The 23,473-nt window shown below is 36.0% G+C and overlaps 1 protein-coding gene across 4 annotated transcripts in view; it reads left to right on the forward strand.

The window, feature by feature from the left end:
* The window catches only part of GABRG3 (gamma-aminobutyric acid type A receptor subunit gamma3), a 668,605-nt gene that overhangs the window by 563,587 nt on the left and 81,545 nt on the right, over window positions 1–23,473 (forward strand). For all 4 annotated transcript variants that reach the window (XM_032342305.1, XM_032342306.1, XM_032342308.1 and 1 more), the window contains one exon: window positions 20,043–20,180. In XM_032342305.1, the coding sequence (XP_032198196.1) occupies window positions 20,043–20,180 (138 nt within the window). The remainder of the gene's footprint in view (window positions 1–20,042; window positions 20,181–23,473) is intronic.

A 23,473-nucleotide genomic window follows, 5' to 3' on the forward strand; every position in this document is an offset into this window, starting at 1 on the left:
ATGTACATGAATACACACATGTACACATACCTGTTTTTTGAGATAAACTATACTCAACATATCTTTCTGGATCTTGTGTTTTTTAAAGGGCCGTGGGCATACTTCCAACTCAGTGCATGCTCTGCTACCTCCTTCTTTTTAACAGTTTTATTATAATCAAGAACATAGACAGAAGATAATTTTTCCACCTTTAAAAACAGCATGGCAATAAATATTTATTGCTATTATTATTTGTTTTCTGGGGCTGAATTTTTATCAAACAAATTTGCAAGTCAAAATTTATGACATTTGCTACTTTAAAACATAGTGCCACATTTCATTCCATGATTTTATATTAATTAATAATATGTAAGTGACCCTTTTTTTTTAAACCACCTTTACCAGCCTGGGTGTTATCACACCGATCTCATAAGAAAAGTAAATCTCAATTGTTGCTTTTATTTTTATTTTCCTAACTGTTGATTAATTAGGTCATTTCCTACCATGTTCACTGGCCACTTGCTCCTCCTACTACTGCTCACTGATCTTGCCAATATTCTCTCCCATTCTTTCTGAACCACACCATGCTTGCCTTTCTTTGTTCACAGCCTTAATGCTGTCTGAAACCTCAAAGTTTCTCCAGCACTTTCTTCACCTCCTGATTATCTCACATCGCAAGCCCACCTGTCCCTCTCAGTCTGTCTCTCCATCTACCTCTATATGCTTATTGTCTCATTCCCCAGAGAACAGAAGCCCAGGAAAGCAGGTAGTTTGGCACAATCCTTGCTGTTTCTGCAGCACTGAGAGTGAAGTCAGGTACCTAATAAGGTGGAAACAAAGAGTAGAACATCCAATCAGCCAAGGTTCTGAATTTGAAAGAAAACAAAGAAAAGGAACTAACTACAAAAAAATTCAATTACAGAACAATTAAACAAACACATCTAAGATTATGAAAGAATACAGAAATGATACTTATTTAAAACCATAAAAGAAATACATGAGAAATTTAGAAAAAAAAATTTAATATAAGAATTATACATAATTTTCTAACAAAAAATAAATGGCCAAAATTGGTTCAAGAATTAGAAAACACTAAAGGACCAATAACTGAAGAAAAGTGAATGATTCACAAAAAGCTACTATTTTTTAAAAGTATGAAAAAGCAACCAGACACAAAGGTGAACATATTAATTGTTCTCACCTGAGGAACAAAGACAGGAGAAATTAATCAGTGGTATCAGAGGCAGGATGTTGGTTACAATTCCATCAGGAAAGCAATTAATAGAGGTGGTAAAAGGGAAGCCCGGATTAGAAGGCAAGGTGTGGGTTATTGTTAAAATAAGACTACGAGGTAGCTAATGTTGTGGGAATAAAGATTTTAGTTTCCCTTGTGATGAATTAGTCTTGGGGAGGTTGCCAGAAATTCAGGGGATCTGCAATATTCTATCTCCTGACTAGCACACGAGATACATGAGCACAATAAGTTTTGTAAATCCATCAAGATGGGTACTTTTGACATTTGCTCTTTTCAGTTTACTTTAATAAAAAGTTATTTTTAAGAAACTATTTGTATATATAGTATTAGAGTGAATTCTAGTCAACTTTAAAAAACAATGTTGATTATTCTAATTAAAATTGCAATGTTGAAATCGTATTTTATTAAAATCTTACTTCTGCTATCACATGAACATAGGATTTTCAACTAACCTTTGTGTTAAAATGTAGCACCCATGGTGCACCACAATCTAATATTTTACCGAAGCTGCAAAGATTCTAAATAATTTACTGATAAGCTTAATTCAGCAAGTTTTTCTTAATTGAACAGTACAACTGATTAGAACTTATTTCAGTAATGTGATGGTGGTACATTGGACTATCTCTGAAAATAATTTATTAAATAAACATATTAAAAACTAAAAAAATAATTCAGTGGCATATTTCAATAAAAACCCTAAGCGTGGGGACACCTGGGTGGCTCAGTGGGTTAAGCCTCTGCCTTCGGCTCCGGTCGTGATCCCAGAGTCCTGGGATTGAGCCCTAGGGAAATCTCTGCTCATCGGGGAGCCTCTTCCCTCCCCGCCCCCGCCCCACCTGCCTGCTTGTGATCTTTCTCTCTCTCTCTCTGTGCCAAATAAATAAATAAATAAATAGATTTAAATGTCCCTTCCTTTAAAAAAAATAAAAACAAAAAAATAAAACCCTAAGCATGCATTACAGGGAGAAATACCAGGTGCCAGACACAAAGCAAGCATCAGGGATGTTAACACTGCTTCAGTGAATTATATGAAAAAAATAAAAATAAGTATCATGAATTTTGGAAATTTCAGTATTATCATTTTTAGATGAAATGACCATATATCCTGAAAAAATAATGCATGCAACTGTATGATTAAAATTAATAGAGGTTTTGAAATGGGCTCAGTAAAAAATTAATACATAACATTTAACAGCTTTTATTAATATAATCAATACATATGTAAAATATAAAAGAAAAATTCCTCTTTATTAGACAGAAAAAGAAAGTAAAAGGAAATTTATACATCACTGGGAACATTTTTTAAACATTAATGGCACAAGACATAGGCTAAGAAAATCACCAAAATTCTATTGAAGAACCTAAAATAAGTCCTTTAAGCGAGGAATATGTTCCTGAAAGAAAAGACTTGCTATTGCAAAGATGTCTTCCATGATTAATCTGATAATTAAGATATTTCAATCAGAATTCCAATGGTGTGAGTTTTTCTGTATAATTGTTCTGATAATTGCTGTTATAAGTGCTGAAGGGATCTTAATGTTAACAATAATGCAGGGGAAGATTACAGTGATGACGTTAAGCTTCAACAGCCTGACCCCTCATTTGCACAGACTCTTTCCAACCCCAAGGATCCTGGGATCCTCAGAAAATCTGCAAAAATACATTCGAGCCATGCTATGTGATAATGCTTACCCCTTTCCACATTGCCTCTCAAGCACTTTGAAGGGGGCAATGAGCATATTGGTGGCCACATTTAGGATGCAGCAGAGGAGCCTGTTTGGAGTCAGAGGTGTCTGCACTTCACACCTGAACACACATCTTGAGACATGTTCTTGAGTCCATGCAGCATTCCTGAACTTCTCTTCGGGGTTGCTAGAAGCAGCTCTGCACTTCCAAAACTTTTCAGGAAAATTAAGTGAAAAGGTTAGAGTAATAGCTGATAGCTCTTCTGCTGCTCTTGGAAAACTACATGTTTACTACATTACCTAATGAACTTCCCTCTCCTGCCTCCCATCCCAGTGAGTGAACTCAATTTGACATCACCAAATCCAGAGCCCCTTATCATAACTAGAATTTAAGATTTGTTGAGTCTTTATTCATATCACTCACATGCAGCTTGCCATCTGTTAGTGAAAAAGGGGCCAGTTTCACTCATGCATTGGTGCCCCCAAATATTTATTGGAGGTCTGAGAACTATATTTTTATGGTGCTCCTTTTTTTTTTAATAACAACTTTATTGAGTTTTTTATACCATAAAATTTACTAGTTTGAAGTATACTTGCCAGCAGTGTTTGGTATGTTCATAGACTTGCACAACCATCATCGCTACCTAAATTAAAACATTTTTGTCACCCTAAATGAAACTCTGTACCCATTAGGCAGGCACTCCCCATTCTCCTGTCAGCCCTAAGTAACCACCAATGTATTTTCTGTCTCTCTAGATTTGCCCATTGTAGACATTTCATGTAAGTAGAATCATACAATATGTAGTTTTATTTTTACATCATCAGTTGGTACATGCCGGGTTGTTTCCACTTTGGGGCTATTATGACTATTGCTGTTAGGAACATTAGTTTCCAGGTTTGGATGTAAACACATGTTTTCTTTTCTTTTGGGTATATACCAGGAAATATATGACATTTTGAGGAACTGATAAATTGTTTTCCATAGAAGTTGTACCATTTTACATTCCTACCAACAGTGTTCAAAGGTTCCAATTTTTCCACATTCTCTCAAATGCTTGCTGTTTTTTTTTCTTTTTTTTTTTTAATTGCACCTACACTGGTGTATGTGAAACAGTATCTCATGTTAGTTTTGATTTTCATTTCCCTAATGACTAACGATGTTGAGCATCTTTTTTTGCACTTATTGGTCATACACATATCTTCCTTAAAAAATCCATTTAAACCTGTTACCTATTTTTAATTAGACTATTTGTATTTTTATTGTTGAGAGGTAAAAGTTCTTATATATTCTGGATTCAAGTCTCTCATCAGATGCATGATTTGCAAATATTTTCTCCCATTCTGTGCCAGCATGCTTTTAAATGTTCATAGCAGCAATGTCCATAATAGCCAAACTGTGGAAAGGGCCAAGATGCCCTTCAATAGGCAACTGGATAAAGAAGATGTGGTCCATATATACAATGGAATATTACTCAGCCATCAGAAAGGATGAACTTTCGTGTCAACATGGAAGGGACTGAAGGAGATTATTTTTATTTTTTTAAAAACCATGTAGGATATAAAATTGCACAATAAAGCTAATAATTTCAAATTTATGACTGGGTAATTCTTTGTGAGTAGCTGAATTTTTGTAAGTAGTGAGTAGGTGAAACCTTAGAAGACTTCAGAAGCCACATACACACATACTCCCAGGCACAGAGCACATGGATGCCTCTCAGACTGCGCTAAACAAGGACGGTCAGAAGATGTGGTCCCGGGCGCCTGGGTGGCTCAGTGGGTTGAGCCGCTGCCTTCGGCTCAGGTCATGATCTCAGGGTCCTTGGATCGAGTTCCGCATCGGGCTCTCTGCTCAGCAGGGAGCCTGCTTCCTCCTCTCTCTCTGCCTGCCTCTCTGCCTACTTGTGATCTCTCTCTGTCAAATAAATAAATAAAATCTTTAAAAAACAATTAAAATTAAAAAAAAAAAAAGAAGAAGATGTGGTCCCATTCATTTGGTGGGTGGAGTGTCAAACTCGTGTGGCTACACTAGCCCCTGCACACCTCAGCTGGGCTCATTTGTCTTCCATCTGGTGAGATTAAGGATTGATGACACTCTTCTGAGAAAAGAAAATTTTAAAAAAATACAAAAGGTACAATTGAGGGTCGGTAGTGACCTAATGCCACAACCAAATGCCCACATCTTTCCCTTCACTTCTTCCCCTCAGATGGACATTTTATCATCTCACGCCATCATGACAAGGGTGTGAAAGTTCTAACGAAGATGCAAGAAAGAAAAGAAACACTATACAGCAAACTAAGAGGAAGTATATGGACACTGTAGATTTAAAAATATGAATACACAAGCATACATATACAGTATGACTTATCAAGCCTATCTGAAAAAAGAAACTTCTGGAAGCTTTCAATCTCCTAATCATCAAGACTGATTATGATTTCTAGGCAACTGATGAGTTACTTTCAGCATACACCTCAAATAATGTGCCCCGTGGTCACTGGAACCAGAGATTTCAAGTACACCAGTTATGAGAAAGCTCTTACAATGTTTTTATAAATATATACACAGACAAAAAGTTTTTTTCACGTTTTCTGAAGCTAAGAAACCTTTAAAAATAACACACACACACCATAAGCCCAAGGGTCTCTGGTTGACTATTAACTTCTCAAAAGACTTAAGACTGCTGTCTCCCAAGGGACACACAATTCGAAAGACTTTAACTTTTACCAACTGATTCCCTAAAGGGTAAACATACACCCCATAGAAAATTTTGGCTTGTTGAAGAAGAAGAAGGAGGAGGAGGAGGAGGAGGAGGACGTGAAGAAGAAGAAGAAAAAGGAGGAGGAGGAGGAGGAGAAGTTGTCAACATTTAGAAGCTAGGAGGTTTTAAACAAAATTACATATTTCTACTTTTTTTTTTGGAAGGCCAAATATTTGGTGACTCTGGCAAATTCAGGGAGTAGGCACTACTCTAGATAGAGCTGTGTGCTACAGGTCTCTGTCACCCTTACCCTCTTGTCCCAGTTCACCCATGGCCTCTCATTTATTTTCCCTGCTTCCAAAGGCACTGAACTTGAAAACAAGTTACTTTTCACACCAATCTCCCCTGTAAAATACAATTTCCATTCCAGAATCAGGACATGTACACATATATATGTGTACTGAAAGTAGCACAAAATAATATTTTTTGGGACAATGTATGATAGCTTCTGATATATTCTATTCTACTGTACTTCTGGATATGATCCAATATAATGATTTCAAAGACCCAGTCTTCAAAGACACTGGGTCTTTGAAATCATTATATTGGATCATATCCAATATAAATTATATTGCATATGATTGGATATATAGGATTGGATATATTGGATATATCCATATATGTATATGGATATATATATTGAATATATATTAAAATATATATTTTTTAAGATTTGTATTTATTTGTTAGAGAGATAGCAGGGGAGAGAGAGAGGGAGAGAGCAAGAGAGTGTGCACACAATTGGGGGCAGCAGGCAGAGAGAGAAACAGGCTTCCTGTTGAACAAGGATTCTGATGCTGGACTCAATCCCAGGACCCTGGGATCATGACCCGAGCAAAAGGTGGACGTTTAACCAACTGAACCACTCTGGCATCCCTAACCTATCATATTTAAAGAGATAAAGCCCCAAGAGATTGAGTGGCTTGTCTATTATCTAGGAAGTAGGTAAACAATGTGTTTAGATGAAAAAATAACCTACAAACTTCAATTCAAGGGACCTTATTTAATAAAAAACAGCCACTGAATGTTGGACCACATTGAGTTGAGAAATTTCTGAATGAAAAATTTTGAGGAAGAATCTGGAATGATTTTTAACAGTGGACATAGTTTTGTGACCTGGCAGCAGATACTACGATAGCTAGTAGACTCTACAATATCCAGGGGACTACAAAATATTCCGTAGTCCCTACAGTACCTGGTAGACCCATAATGTCCAGTAGCCCCTAGACTATCTGATAGACTTTACAATATCTCTTAATCTCTGTGCCCTCCTACTCTGACAGTAATAAATTTGACATTGATGCCTGAAGCATCCCCCCACCTCTGGAGTACTTTTGTGATATTTGCATTGAGAAAATAACATTTTTCCTAGCATCAGGAAAATTATTATTATAGTTGGCTACATTAACAACCATGGACAAGAAATTGATTAAAATTGTCAAAGTGGAATTTATTTTTTCTTGCTTAGAAACAAAAATAAATTTAAAAACAGCTTCTTATTACATCTTTTAAATCAATGGTGTTCTCTTTCACCTCTGAGCATTTCTCAAACTAGGTCAAATGCAACAGATAAGGAAGCTACCTTAACTCTCATCATTCAAAACAAATACCACTTTTCTCTAGACAAAAGGCAGTGCAGAGTGTAATTTTTCTCTAAGGCTGTTGCCTCTTGACCCATTGTGTCCTAAACTGAAAGTACAAGAAGAGCCCCCCAGAAGGGCATGCAAGAGAGCATCCTCCAAGGTCGAACATATTGACAGTTGGCATAGCTACTCACCCTCCCTCCTTTAGTCACCTGGAGTGGAAACCCATAATGGAAAACCTTCTGAACAGCTCAACACAAAGAGGGAAGAACTTTTCAAATGCAGTATTTTGAATGAAGGATGTAATTTTATTTTATATTTGGCACCACAATAAAAAGTACGATTGACATTAATTCAGTAATTACCATGGCCTGGAACACTGCTGAGTACTTCATACGATCTCTTAGTCAGTTTGGGCTGCTATTATAAAATTCTGTAAAATGGGTAGCTTAAACAATAAACATGCATTTCCTACAGTTCCAGAGACATGAAGTCCAAGGTCAAAGTGTCAAATTCAGTGTCTTCTGATGGCCCACTTCCTGATCTACAGATCTCATTGCCATGTCTTTATGTGGCAAAAGAGTGATCATCTTTCTTGTGCCTCTTCTAAAGACACCAATCCCAAGAGCTCCACCTTCATAAGCTAGTTACCTTTCAAAGGTCCCACATCCATACTCCAACACATTGGGGATTAGAGCTTCAGCATATAATTTAGTGGGTGTTAGAAACACATTCACTCTATAACATGTAATTATGTGCAGTCCTTGGTGCCTTGACACTATTAGGGGCTAGGACTCCCATCTACGTTCTTCACATTTCACAAATTAGGAGCCTAAGACTTGGAAAGTATCTCACTTAATGGGATCAGAGCCTTAGAGCATATAAAAGGCAAAGTTTGACTCCAGGCTATAAGGCTGCTGGTATTGCTGTTTTTGACATGCCCATATATTTTCCTTTTGATAAACCTTTTAGGCTCCCAATGGCTATTTTATTGGCTAAATATAAGCTTTGGTTTACAAATTGTATGAACATTTCCCAGTCTTTTTTATTTTTTTTAAAAATAAGGGAAAGAGTGCCATGAAACCCCAAGTTATAGTTACCCAACATCAACATTTTGCTCTTTCAACTTAGAATGCCTCCTCTCATTTGTTAAAGAATGACTTAGGTGCCTCTAACAGATATTCACAAGTGTCATTATCACACAAAGTTAATAGTGATTCCTTAATATCATAGAACACTCAATCTAAGGCTAGTTTTGCATATTATTTTACAGTCATTTGCAAATCAGTATCAATCAAGGTCTACACAGTACATTTGGTTGATAATTTCTCTCAAGTCTCTTTTAATGAATACAAGTTCCCTCTATTTATTTAGACATGAATTAGGCCATCTTGCCTATCAAGTTTCACACATCCTAGGTTTGGCTGATTGTATTTTCATGGTGTCATGTATTCCCCACATTTCTTACAAACTGGCAGTTAGCTCTAAAGCCTTAGTATTAGAACACTTCATAGGCAGTCCTGTATAATTTTGATTACAGTATGGCAGAAGGAACATAATGTCTGCTTGTCCATCTTTAGTGATGTTAAGACAGACTCCTAGATCCTTCAGATGCTGCAGAGGGGCATAATTTAATCACACCACTTTTTCCTGCATTCATTAGCTGTGGTTCATATGTAAAAAATAACTTTTCGTAATCAGCATTTATTTAGCATAAATTCAGTCCTTAAAGGGTACCCATAAAAATGCATATTGCCCTTTATTTATCAATTTTCAGTACAATTTGTTTGCTCCCAGCAACTTCTAGTTCTTTCTCTTTTTTTGGTTGAGGTTTGGTGTCTTTATCAACTTATGGTCCATTTTTATTAACTGTTTAGTCACAGATTTTACTATTAGATTTTTGGTCTTACTTTTTCTCATTTTTACATGTAATTCTTTATCAGTATAATTTGTCCTTTGATTCTGTTATATTAACCATATTTTTCTCAATTTATCATTTGTTGTTTTTACTTTCCTTTAAGAATACTTCTTGCTATTAATTGTTAAATCATTTTTTATATTGCCAATTTTATAAATATGTTTTTTAATTGTTTTTGGATTTTGAGTCATTGTTAAGAAACTTTTTTAACATCCAAAGTTGTGAAGGAATTCATTCCTATTTCTATTATAGTACTTGATAAAGTTCTAGAACCTAGGTGAGGTTCGGTGGGCTGAGGTCCGGAGCCGATGATCAAGAAAGAATTCTTGAGGGACGCCTGGGTGGCTCAGTGGGTTGGGCCACTGCCTTCGGCTCAGGTCATGATCTTGGGGTCCTGGGATCGAGTCCCACATCGGGCTCTCTGCTCAGCAGGGAGCCTGCTTCCTTTCCTCTCTCTCTGCCTGCCTCTCTGCCTACTTGTGATCTCTCTCTGTCAAATAAATAAATAAAATCTTTAAAAGAAAGAAAGAATTCTTGAGACATTTTTGGCGCAAAATGGTGGTTTATTAAAGCACAGGGACAGGACCTGTGGGCAGGAAGAGCTGCTGCCCCGGGTTGTGAGGGATGGCAGGTTATATACCTTGCGATTGGGGGGGTGGTGAAGGGATGGGAGGTTTCAACGGAGTTTTCATATGTTAAAGAGGGCCTACAAGGTGCTGGGAGGAGACCTTGCCCTTGTGGTTTGATCAATGTCGTCTTTAGGCCAGCCATTAACATCAAGATGGTTGGGAGATTCTTGGTGGGGTGTTATGATCCTATCATTTACATTCCCTTCTACCTCAGCCTTCTCCAGTTTCATTTATGATGGGGAGGGAGACATTAGGGCTTGAGGAACTGAGAGTTATTTGCCTCTGGAAATTTGTGCTATTGATAAGGTAACCTCCCTGTTTGTAGATCTCTAGGACATCTGTAGAGCAAGGGAGATTCCTGTCCTGCAGGATTGTGATCTCTGCAAGTTAACTATTTATTGTTTTATGGCAGTCGGGGTGCCTGAGGAATGCTACACATATTAACGGAGGGGAGCAGGTGGAGAGGAGGGTGCAAGGTGCCAGCTTTTGCTCTGTCCTCAGCCAGCCTCCTGCTCCCTCATCAGTACTTGCATTTTTTCTGTTTGTTTTGTTTTTGTTTTTGTTTTTCCATAGTTAGATCTCTGATCCTTTTTGATTTATCCTAGTGTATGGTATAAGAATGCACCCAATTTATATTTTTCTCAAATGGATTCCACAGATCATAAACTCTCTCCTCCACACTAATCTAAGTTGCTGCCTTCATCATATACTAATTCCAAGAGAATCTCACCTGTCTTGTTCCCTTGGGCTGTTATGTACCAATTCCAAAATTGTATTTAGTGTAGTCTTTATCATATTAAATAGTCTTAAAAAAAGAAAAACTAGTTCCCCTCATTGCACTTCTCCTTATAATTCACACTTATTATTCTTTCAAGTAAAACTGACAAATAATCAACTTGTGTGGAAACAGAAAAAAAAAAAAGAAGCAAATGATCTTAATTGAGATCACATCAAAAGTATATATTTAACTTGGGTAAATTCAACACCCTTACATTGTTGAGTCGCCCTATGTGAGAACATGGCATGTCTCACTTATTTAGTTTACTTTTGTCTCATAACAACTTATGGACTGCCTCTTATAGAATTTCACATTTTTGTTGTTATAACTGGCTATTTTATGATAGCTAAAAAAATCATTTGTGTTAGTTTGTCTATTATTCTGTGTCTTGGCACAAAACAATATTTTCTTTCTAATTTGTGTGACTTTATTATTTTATTTATTTATTTTGCTAGAAATATTTTGGTTAATGTATCCAATACCATGACAAATAATAGTGAAGATAATGGACATTGTTTTAAAGGAAAAAGAAAGTTTCTAGTATTCTAGTATTTCCTTTTAATTAAGTTATTGGTTTCCAGTAATATATGCAGACTATGTATATACAGTGGTATATACATGTACAGTTATACATATATCTGATATATCATTTAAGCCCTCCTTTATGGAGTATTTTTTATTAAATACATGCTACATTTTATCAAATATCTTTGCCTTCCATGGAGATGAACATCAGATGGATTACATTCATGAATTTCCACTCTTTCCATCCTATTAATCTCATTAGATCATATGTATTTAAAATAATATGCTGATTGAGACTGTTTACTAGTAATTTATTTGAAGTTTTGTATCAGTATTTGTTAAGTGAGATTTGCTTTTCTTGTGGATCCATTATCAGGCTGTATATCATTGTTATACTTAGTATACAAAAATAACTAGGATGTTTTCCTTCATTTTCTGCTATCTAGATGGGCTTAAATAGCACCAACAATATCTGATTATTAAAGGTATGGTAGGACTTCCTGTGTTTCTACCTGGCCCGGTGGTTTTTCACACAGTCACTCTTGCTAGAACCTTCCATTTGTCCTTCTGTGGGAACCAAATTGTTTTGAAAGAAAATGTGAAACTATGAAAAAGGAGAAAAAATGCACATGGTTTTGAAAATTACAACTTGCAAAGTGAATTTTTTATGAGTAAAATGCTATCTAATTATGAAATATTATTGTTTGTCAAATCTGTGTTAGAAGGAACTATAAACTTCATGACAAACTTGACCAGCCACTGAAGTAATGAATGTCTGGTACATGAATCATTGATTATTTTATATGTTAACTATTCAATATAATAAGCTGATTGGTCAGATTGTTTAATCAAAGCCTAATTTTATGTATTTTACTGTGAAGTGAGGAAAAAGAGTTTTCATGTTTTCACAATTAGCAGATCAAACAGGTCAAGTGAGAAAGATTGATCAGATTTGGTTTCCCAAGGAATATAAGGTTATGGCAAGGATTTTGATTTCTGTAAGATACTGTAGTAAATATTATACCTGAACTGACAATTTAAGTACTGGGCTAGATCTCACATATATGTGAAAGAACTTATGGCAAAAAAAAGAAAAAGAAAAAAAATCTTTGTTTTAATGAAACAACAAAGCAACAGTTAATAGAAAAAGCCAGTAAGATTAAATCTTTGTCTTAGCTTTTTCTTTCTTTCTTTCTTTCTTTTTTTTTTTTAGATTTTATTTATTTATTTGTCATAGAGAGAGAAGCGAGAGCAAGCACAGGCAGACAGAGTGGCAGACAGAGGCAGAGGGAGAAGCAGGCTGCCCGCCAAGCAAGGAGCCCGATGTGGGACTCGATCCCGGGACGCTGGGATCATGACCTGAGCGGAAGGCAGCCACTCAACCAACTGAGCCACCCAGGCGTCCGCGTCTTAGCTTTTTCTTAACATTGTTTTCTAGCTTCAAAAATTAGAAAATGCTTTATTTGGGGCACCTCGGTGGTTCAGTCGGTTAAGTGTCTGATTCTTGAGTTCAGCTCAGGTCATGATCACAGGGTCATGAGATCCAGCCCCACCTCAAGACCTGTGCTCAGTGCTGAGTCTGCTTGAGATTTTCTCTCTCCCTCTGCCCCTCCATTCTGCACTTTCTCTCTCTCTCTCTCTCTCAAGTAAAAATAAATAAACCTTAAAGAAAAGAAAAAGAAAAAGAAAGGAAGGGAGGAAGAAAGGAAATACTTTGTTTTATATGATACACACAGAGGGCCTGAAGATAGTCTTTTTCCATCACAGCAGCCAGGGACTGAACCTGGAAAGTAAGCATATCTGCTACTGCCATGACTCTTAATACAAACTTTGGTAAAATCACTGTAACATGAAGCGAGCTGGGCAGTTTGATGGACAAGATTAGGAATTAACTTTGTTGATATGAAAACTTTATTTTCATAATCACAAGGCATGTTTGTCTTTAAAATATTGTCATCAAGTAGTGTTAATATCATATGTACACACAAATCACACACATGCATGTACATATACATGCACACATACTAAAAACTGACTTTCAAGTAGAAGGAACCTATTCAAAATAAGTTGAGAATAACTAATAAAATTAATAATAAAACTATAAAATAACTATAATTAAATTTTAGAAATGCTTATCTGAACGTATTTTAAGGAAGCATTATTTAAACATCAATACAAAGATAAATGCAGAAATGATTGATAAATTTACTTATACAAAATTTTTGAAGTTCATTATATCAGATAGACAAGAAAAATACCAAGAGAGAGAAAACAAATGGGAATGAGAGACCTTCTCTAAATGATTCAAAATTACCCCCCCAAAAAGTTTCTATGCCCTGCCCAGAACTTTGGAAGGTTCCTGCAAGTAAGAGCCCCTTGACCTTAGAACATTGCTTGGCACATAATTGCAGTTATACATGACAATAATATGATGGTGGTGGTGGTGGTGGTGGTGGTATTGGGGAAGTTTATGATCACTGAGATGATGATGATGATGACCATAACTGAAATGATATTTATGATGATTATGTGTAGGAAAAGGAAACATAGAAGAGAATTTAGTAGCTAAGTAAGATACTGAAAATTTCGTCCCACTTTACCTCCTCTCTGAAATCCCAACTACCATTGTTATTTCAAGTTATTGCATGTATCTTTGGAAAACTATGATGAACTTAAGTGTAAATACGTTTTATTGAAGGTGTTACATATACATTTATCAACACATTAGTATTGATTTATTTGTGGCAGGGAGAATACAATGGGAGGCCTTCTGAATTAGAAATAAAAATAGAAGTTTTGTAAAAGGAGAAGTCAGGTAGAATGGAGTTGAAAGAAGGCTCTGGGTTTGTTCTGTAGCTTCATTAAGGATGAGCTGTGTGGCACTGGATAAGTTATTTAATATTACAGTGCTCAGATCAGTCTACAACAGGATTAAGATTAAATTGAAAATGTAGTTAAAAATCCTATTGTGCATGGTGGCATGCAATAAATAGAAGCCTTTGTTTGTTGCTCTTATTATTGTTATTAGAATTATGGCATAGGGAGATCAACTTTGGAGTGGTGGAGTAAGGATCTTAGTGACCACTTTTCCACATAAGCAGTGAAAATACTGGCAAAGCAACTAAAATCAACCATTTTAGAATACCATAAATTAACCAAAGTCATATAAAAAACTGAAAATTTTCTATCAAAAAGAAACATCTGAATCTCAGAAAGGCAACAGAGCCTGTACATGTCAGCTTAGGACTATTCCCTTTCTCTCTACCTCCCTGCTACCTCAGTAGCATGGTAGTTCTGAAAGATTTGCAGGCTCACAATGAATGGAGAGGTAATAGCTTTATACCAAGAGCACCATCAATATTATGTCAAAACTAGCAGTATTTGAACAATTTCATTCCCAAAGTGTTGTTGGTCATTTGATTAGACTCAGAGCTCAACACAGCTAAATAAATAAATAAATTTAAGAAGCAGTATCATCAGGACATCATTAGAAAAAAATGGAAAACTTCTGACAATGTTACATCTGCCTGTTTGTGATATCAATTTCTTTTATCAAAAGAAAAGATCAGCCTCACCATACCCCCTTCAAAAAAAAAGAAAATTAAAGCAAGACCTAGATACAGAGAAATTTGAAAAGCTCCAGCAAATTCTTAGGGATCTATAAGAATTTTGCACACATGTGAAGTGCTGCATGCATGCCCAGGAAAGACCTAGGAAAGGAGAAAGCCTTGGTCACTCACCTCTTGCTTGGAGGAATAGTGCAAACAGAAAATTAAAGCTAAGCCTGTCTTGTAAATTGTTTAAAGTTTAAAGTCAAGCTTTCACACATAGATCTCCTTGGCAGAGGTAGAAAAAATACAGGCATGGCATTTAAGGAAACATTCTTACTGATCATTGGCTGACTACTAAATTATAATGAACCAAAGGTGACCCCTAGGAGACCAGGCTTGAAAACAAGAACATAAAATTAACAACAACAACAAAATACAGCAGGAAACTCAGTGTCTACACACTGTGGAGAATACAGATTTTCAAATTAGCCTGGAAGAGTCCATAAGGAAATAAACAACAAGAAGAAAACAAAAACAGAAATCCAAGAACAATCACCATCTCTGGAGTGGAGAGAGGGTTCTGATACTGGAGTTATTATAATGCATTATCTAAAATGTCTGGTTTCCAATGAAAAATTACAAAACCTACCCAAAAAAGGCAAAGCATATCACATACACAGGATAAAAATTGTCAATAGAAATAATCCTTGAATACTCCCAGATGTTGGATGTACTAGACAAAATTTAAGTCTGCTATTTTACATAGATTAAAAGAACTAAAATAAACCAGTGTCCAAAGAATTAAAGGCAAGGAAAGTCTGACAACTATGTGTCATTAAATAGAGAATATCTGTACAAAGAAATTATTAAAAAGAAACTAACTACAATTCTGGAGTTAAAAAGTACAATGACTGAAATAAAAAAGTCACTAGCCAGCTACCAACAACAGATTTGAGGAAATAGAAGAAAGTATCAGCAGACTTGAAGATAGGCCGGTAAAGATTATCCAGTAAGAGAAAGAAAATGAAGCCTGAATGGAGAAAAATGTGTAGAAATTCATACACCTGTGATATATCATAAAAATTACCATTATACAGTGAATGGAAGTCTCAGAGAAGAGCAGAGAAATAAGGCCAAAATTATTGGAAAAAATAATAACCAGAAGAAGCTCAAGAAACTCCAATGAACTCAGAGAACCATACCTATTCACAGTAGAGTCAACTTGATGATTTCTCATCAGAAACCATGGAGTTAGAAGACAGATAAGAGCTTCATAATGTTGAAGGAAACAGACCGGCAACCAATAATTCTATAACTAGCAAAACTTTTAAAAAATGCAGGAAAAATCAAAAGATAAGCCTAGAATGACAGAAAATGTTTATAAAACATGTCTGATAAGGGACTTGTCCCAAAAATATACAAATAATTCTTAGGACTCAACAATATGTCTTCTTTGGAGAAATGTATGTTCATGTCTTCTGCCAATTTTTATTTATTTTTTATTTTTTATTTTCAGCTTAACAGTATTCCTTGTTTTGCACCATACCCAGTGCTCAATGCAATCCGTGCCCTCTCTAATACCCACCACCTGGTTCCCCGAGCCTCCCACCCCCCGCCGCTTCAAATCCCTCAGATTGTTTTTCAGAGTCCATAGTCTCTCATGGTTCACCTCCCCTTCCAATTTCCCCCAACTCCCTTCTCCTCTCTAACTCCTCTTGTCCTACATGCTATTTGTTATGCTCCACAAATAAGTGAAACCATATGACAATTTTTTTACATGATTATTTGTTTTGTGTGTGTGGAGTTTGAGGAGTTCTTTATAGATCTTGGATATCAGCCCTTCGTACTGTCATTTGTGAATATCTTCTCCCATTCCTTGGGTTGCCTCTTTGTTTTGTTGACTGTTTCCTTTGCTGTGCAGAAACTTTTGATCTTGATGAAGTCCCAAAAGTTCATTTTTGCTTTGGTTTCCTTTGCCTTTGGAGACATATCTTGGATGAAGTTGCTGTGGCCAATGTTGAAGAGGTTAGTGTGTATGTTCTTCTCTAGGATGCTGATGAATGAATGAACTCCTGCCTCACATTGAGGTCTTTTATCCATTTCAAGTTTATCCTTGTGTATAATGTAAGAGAATGGTCGAGGTTCATTCTTCTACATGTAGCTGTCCAATTTTCCCAGCACCATTTATTGAGGAGACTGTCTTTTTTCCACAGGATATTTTTTCCTGCTTTGTCAAAGATTATTTGACCATAAAGTTGAAGGTCCATATTTGGGCTCTCTACTTTGTTCCACTGGTCTATGTGTCTGTTTTTGCGCCATGCTGTCTTGGTGATCACAGCTTTGGAATAAAGCTTGAAATTAGGCAACGTGATGCCCCCAGTTTTGTTTTTCTTTACTATAGAGTATTATGCCTCCATCAGAAAGGATGAATACCCAACTTTTGTATCAACATGGATGGGACTGGAGGAGATTATGCTGAGTAAAATAAGTCAAGCAGAGAGAGAGTCAATTATATGGTTTCCCTTATCAGTAGAGCATAAGAAATAACACGGAAGACATGGGGAGATGGAGAGGAAAAGTGAGTTGGGGGAAATTGGAGGGGGAGATGAACCATGAGAGACTGTGGACTCTGAGAAACAAACTGAGGGTTTTGGAGGGGAGGGTTGTGGGAGGTTGGGTGAGCCTGGTGATGGATATTATATAGGGCATGTATATTGCATGGAGCACTGGGTATGGTGCATAAACAGTGAATTCTGGAATACTGAAAAGAAATTTAAAAAATAAAGAAATTTTTTAAAAGTTCATTGGAAAATTAAAAAAAAAAGACTCAATATAAAACAAATAACTCAATTAAAAAATGAACAAAAAATCTGGATACCTCACCAAAGAAGACGTATGTGTGACGAATAAACCCATGAAAAATTGCTCGATATCATCAGTCGTTAAGGAAATGTAAATTAAACAGCAAGGTACCATTTCACACCCACAATGGCTATTATAATTAGAAAGACAATCATTAGCAAATGTAGAAATTGGAACCCTCATGCATGGCTGGTAGGATTTTAAGGTATAGACTTGAAAAACAGTGTGGCAGTTCCTCAAAAATGTTAAGTGTAGAGTTACCTTATGGCTCAACAATTTCACTCCTATTTACATATCCAAGGAAATTGAAAACTATGTCAGCACAAAATCTCATACAGAAGTGTTTTTAACTCTTGAGAAATTAGGTGGGTACACAAACACTGCTATTTGCTTAGATAGAAAAATGGAGGAGAAAAAAGTCTGGATTAAGGGAAAGGAAATCTGTTCTGGAACAAGATGTAAATCTTTTTAAAGGTTTTCTTAAGGATCTGGGAACCGTTTCTTTAAAATATAACCAAGAAAGATAATATCCCAATCTCCTTGTTTCTATGGGAAGGTAATAGCTTAATTCAGTGGAAACCTTGCCCCAAGTTGCAAAACTACCGTTCATCCTAAAGATATGTGAAGTCCTTATTTGCTTAAAAAAAAAATCACTAACATTCATAACAGCATTATTCATAGAAGCATAGAAGTGGACTCACTGCCTATCAACTGACAAATGGATAAGCAAAATTTGGTATATTCATTTAGTGGGATATTGCTGGGTAATAAGTAAGGATGAAATCCTAACAAGGGCTTCAATATGAGTGACGTTAAACACATTATGCTAAGTGAAGGACATCAGTTCAAAAGATAATATATTATATGATTCAATTTATATGAAATTTCCATAATAGGCAAATATATAGACAGAAAATATATTAGTGGATGCCAAGAACTGGATGAAACAGGTGATGTATGCAATGCGGGCAAGGAAGGGGAATGGGGATTGACTACTAGTGGGTCTGGGGTTTCATTTGGGGTGATAAAAATATTCTAAAATAACATTGTTGTAAAAGTTACACCACTCTGAGAATATACTAAAAACCACTGAGCTGTGCATGTTTTATGTATTTGAATCACACCTCAATAAAGCTGTTTAATAAAACAAATTAAAAGAAAGAATTACAGCATAAAGTACTTTTTCTGATTATGATAATATAATAGGAAGATAAAGCAAGCAGTACAGTGGCTTATGACCAAATAAAAGGTCTAGTTACTTCATAGTAATGTCTGGGTCTGAGTCTTAGTGACTTGAAACCAAGATTGTCAAGTTGAAAGAGAGCAAGTATCCCAGCTATGGTGACAATAATTTCACAGAACAATACACAATCAGAAAGTAGGGGGCATGCCAGGGTTTAATTTTAGTCTTTGAATGAGGGAGCCATGCTAGCACTGATGGGAAGAAAGGGAAAATACCAGGAAGGAATATCATCTTTACAAGATTTGCAAATTGATCTTCACAATGTCTAATTAGAAATCTCCAGCCACTTATTAATATGTTTGTATAAGTATGTATTTATCAGTGCGGTGGTTTTCATATTCAGGATGGTACTGCATGTATTTCTCTCTACTACAGTCACGCCATCAGTGTCTATATGAATCCGTGAAGGGCTAATGATATCAATGCTATCATGTGTTGAAAGACAAGTGGGATCTAGGCCTGCTCCAGGGAGCAGACCTTACCATAGAGCCTGGAGGCAATTACTCTAGAAAACAAGTATTACCCAAGTGGTATTCAGAAGTAGATCTAGGAGTTGAGAAGTAGATATTGGCACCATCTCTGGCTTGGGTCAGGGGGCCCAAAAGGCCCTAATAATATCTGTCCATGACACTTGGCTCTGGGCAGGTTGTCACCCTAGGCTTAAGGCAGCAGAAACATACCAGTATCTTGCTTCCTGGAGTATTGAATGAATAAGATAAGCATTGGTCTATAATAAAAGTTAAAGTTCACTGATCAGAACTGGAGACTGATGTCAGAGCAGGACTGAGAGTCAGTTGACCTCTGGAATTCTAAAGTAATTGCCTTATTGAATCTGTCTTTCTTAAGATTTGAATGGTCTAAGTTCTGGGGAAGGGTGAAGGTATTATGAGCCTAGGCCAGATAGTTAGATCTCAGAGTCTGGAAACTAGTAATACTCTGACCAGGATCTCCACATTTTGAAAATGACTACACCCTATGGTGACTAAAAGCGGCTCTCCAAGGTTAAAGAAATAAAGACAGTAACCCTCTTATATGGTGTATCCACATAAATGAGGCTTGTGGCTGGAAACATCTTGCTGATGAAGATCTGTAGCAGGAATTCTCTGGGTTGAGTGGCCTTTAGCCATTAATTTTTGAGTTTAAATGTCTTTGAGGAAATTTTTGAGAACAAATATGGCCTAAAATTTAAACTTCTGTTAAATGATCAGAATTATAATTTTGACTTTTATTCTTATAAAACTATGTCTTCAAGTATTAATATTTATTCTGTATTTTCAGATGGCTACCCCAAAGAAGAAATGATTTACAGATGGAGAAAAAATTCAGTTGAGGCAGCTGATCAGAAATCCTGGAGGCTTTATCAGTTTGACTTCATGGGCCTCAGAAACACAACAGAAATTGTAACAACATCTGCAGGTAGGAATTAATTTAAGGAAACATAGCTCTCAAAAAAAAAATCTGACTTTTTCCCCTGGTGCTGGAGGCATAATCAAGCCTTTAATGTAGAATTTCATCATGTTTATGTTTTAACTAGTTATATTAGGGCAATCATATACCTCGGCAATATCTGAGACAATACAACTGATTCAATAGTGAAAATATTTTTAATGTTTTATTGGGATGGAAAAATGATCATGAGAATTGTCTTATTTTTTAATCAAGATGGCATTTACATCATGTTTATAAATTTAACTAGGATTCCCACTATCAACCATATTTATATAAACTGATTTTACTAATAATGAGAGTTCTACAACTTTCCATATACATAATATGAATAAAATATTATTGAGAATCTACACATAAAAGAAGCTGCTGTGAAATGTCCTTTGAATTTTAATTTCTAGCTTCTTCCTTTACTTTAACCTTTATTTGAGCTTTGTATTTCTTTTCCAATATACTGAGCACAATAATTATCCACCGGTTTGATTTTATTAAGTGATCATTAAGTGCATAATATAAGGTACGTAGTTAGGTAGAAAGATGTTTCCTCTATTAGCATATTTGAATATTTTAGGGATTTTTGTTTGTTTTATAGGTTTTTTCTTCTTGCTTTGTTTTAGGAGGGTTTTTTTGCTTAGTTTTGACTATTATTTATTCCTATGACCCACTGTTTTGCAACTAGTTTATTTTGCCAGTGTGTGGGGCACAGATGAGGTTAGAACCAACCTTTCTACTGGTCTTATTATTAATATGAATAGCTTTTAAAACTTCATAATAATTTGTTTCATCAATGACTAAGATTAAGATGTAAACTTTGATAACCACTGGCTAATATCTTTAAAGGATAGCCTGAATTCTGGATAGAGTTGAAAATATAGAATATTTACACATTAAGAAAAGTCTGAAAGGCTCTGTGATTAACAGAGAAAAAACTTCCCTATAGGTGTCATGGTGATAAAGGTGAGAAATGCCATCTGTGTTTAAATATTAAACAATGATAAAGTTAAAAAAATAAAGAATCATAATTTATTTAAATAATCTGCAGAGAAAGCAAAAAGGGAAGTGTTTAGGGAGACTTTTTCCCAATTACGAGTCACCTACATTAAGAATGTAATTCTGCTTCTTGAATGGTAGAAATGCACTCGTAGACCTTTCAGTATAAGGCAGCCCAAGGAGGGTACTTAGAGGGGATTGTTCTAGCATTTAAAAGCTAAAAAAAAAAAAAAAAAAAAAAAAAAAAAAAAATGCCAAATGTCGATTCTGTTTTTCCTTTCTTGGTGTTTTCTGAAAGATGATGTTAAAGAATAGGAAATTTCAAAGGAAAGTAAAGCACAGCTGCTATAGGGTTTTGAAATGGACTGTAAGAGAATACCAGCACAGGGAAGCAACAAATAGAGGGAGCTGTGGAGTCAAGGTAATAGTCTTAGTGACTGTATGCTAAGTGATACTTTTACCAGGCAGAAAACCCATTCCAAACTCAGGTTCAGCTACCCTATGCTTGAAATATCAATAGTCAAGGGGCGCCTGGGTGGCTCAGTGGATTAAGCCTCTGCTTTTGGCTCAGGTCATGATCTCAGGGTCCTGGGATTGAGCCCAGCATCGGCTCTCTGCTCAGCAGGGAGCCAGCTTCCCCCTCTCTCTCTCTGCTTGCTGCTCTGCCTACTTGTGATCTCTCTCTGTGTGTCAAATAAATAAATAAAATCTTTTAAAAAAAATCAATACTCAAGAGATGTGTGATGGCAGAAAAAGAAAGGTTGCTTTATTCAGGAAGCTGAAACCTAAGACGATGGTAGGCTAACATCTCAAAGATCATCTTCCCTGTCCAGCTGAAGTTGGAAGGTATTAAAGGGAAAGGCATAGGAAAAAGGGAGGGGGAATCCATCCAGGAGCTAGTCCTCTGTGGACATGATCCTGAAAAGACTTGCTGACATCAGTAGCAGCTGTTTTCAAATGCAGTCAGACCTTATCTTCTGGGAAAGTTTGGCCATTCACTCCTCGAGGCCAGTGGTCTGCAAATCTCAAGGAAAGTAACTTAGTTTTGCTAGAGATTAAGGGACTTAGTTCCGCAAACAAGGAATGCATAAACTTGAAGCAAGTTTACACTTCAGATAGGTTGGAGTGCTATTATGTTACTGTTGGTTTAAAAAATATGTGGAAGACATTCACTGGCAGCAAGGAGTTTTTGGTCTCACTGGAAAAACATGATAGATATGAGAGACTTATGAACAAACTAGGAATTTATACACCAGCATAACAAATAGACCTTATATTAAGTTAAATTGTACTCAAGATGGAAGCAATGTTTAGGACAGTCCTTAATGAATAAGAAATGAATGTTTCCCGGGATTTTTTTTTTTTTTTGTCATTCTTTTTTCCATGAAGTCAATGAATGTTTTAGCATTGATGAATGTTCTCCATCTACTCCTCTTCTCTGGCTTCCCTTATTTTTATATAAATCTCCACATTATATTGAATCTTGTTAATCACTCCATCTCTTTTAGAAAATAAGCAAAAAAAAATGTTCTAAAGAAATTAATCTATATTAAAAAAATTAAACTCTCTTGCCTCTAATAAATCAGATGATACTGTTGGAAGATGAGAGTGAGATATAAATGATGGATTTACACTCTTCATTTCTAAATTTCTTATGAGCCCAAGGTGGTCACCTCCCATATCTGTCTTTAGCAGCCCAATATTCTCTCTATCCTATTTGCCCAGTGGAAGATCTTGGAGAAATCATTACAATCCCTCTTTTGCACACTCCCTCAGTCCCCTTTCCCCTTTTTCTTGTGTACACCCAACCATAGTGAAATCCAGTCCTCTACCTATTCCACACCACAACCATACAGCATTATGGGGGAAAAACACTAGTAAATAAAATACACTATTTTCATCACTGATCTCTTTTGAAGGTGTTATCCACGAATTTCAAGAGAGTTTTGAGGTTATCATATCATAGTATGTGATGGTCCAGTGTTTCTCAATCTTTTATTCATTATCACCTCTCCTAAAGAGTCTTTTTAGGTATTTTTAACCACCTCCCTTATAAATTTTGATACTACAGATATGCTTGTATATATTTTCATATATTATGGCCTTTTGGAAGGCTCCACATAGCAATATCAAAGATTTATCCCCTCCCTACCCCCCAAAAAGAATTTTCACCCCCCAAAAAGAAATATCACCTGCATTAAAATCCAAACCTTAGTCTGTTTATTCTTTCTCTTTTCTAGAAGGGGTTCCTGTTTTGTTCTTGGTCCCAACAT

The sequence above is a fragment of the Mustela erminea genome, chromosome 5 (assembly GCF_009829155.1).
Source record: "Mustela erminea isolate mMusErm1 chromosome 5, mMusErm1.Pri, whole genome shotgun sequence".
Classification (NCBI taxonomy): Eukaryota; Metazoa; Chordata; class Mammalia; order Carnivora; family Mustelidae; genus Mustela; species Mustela erminea.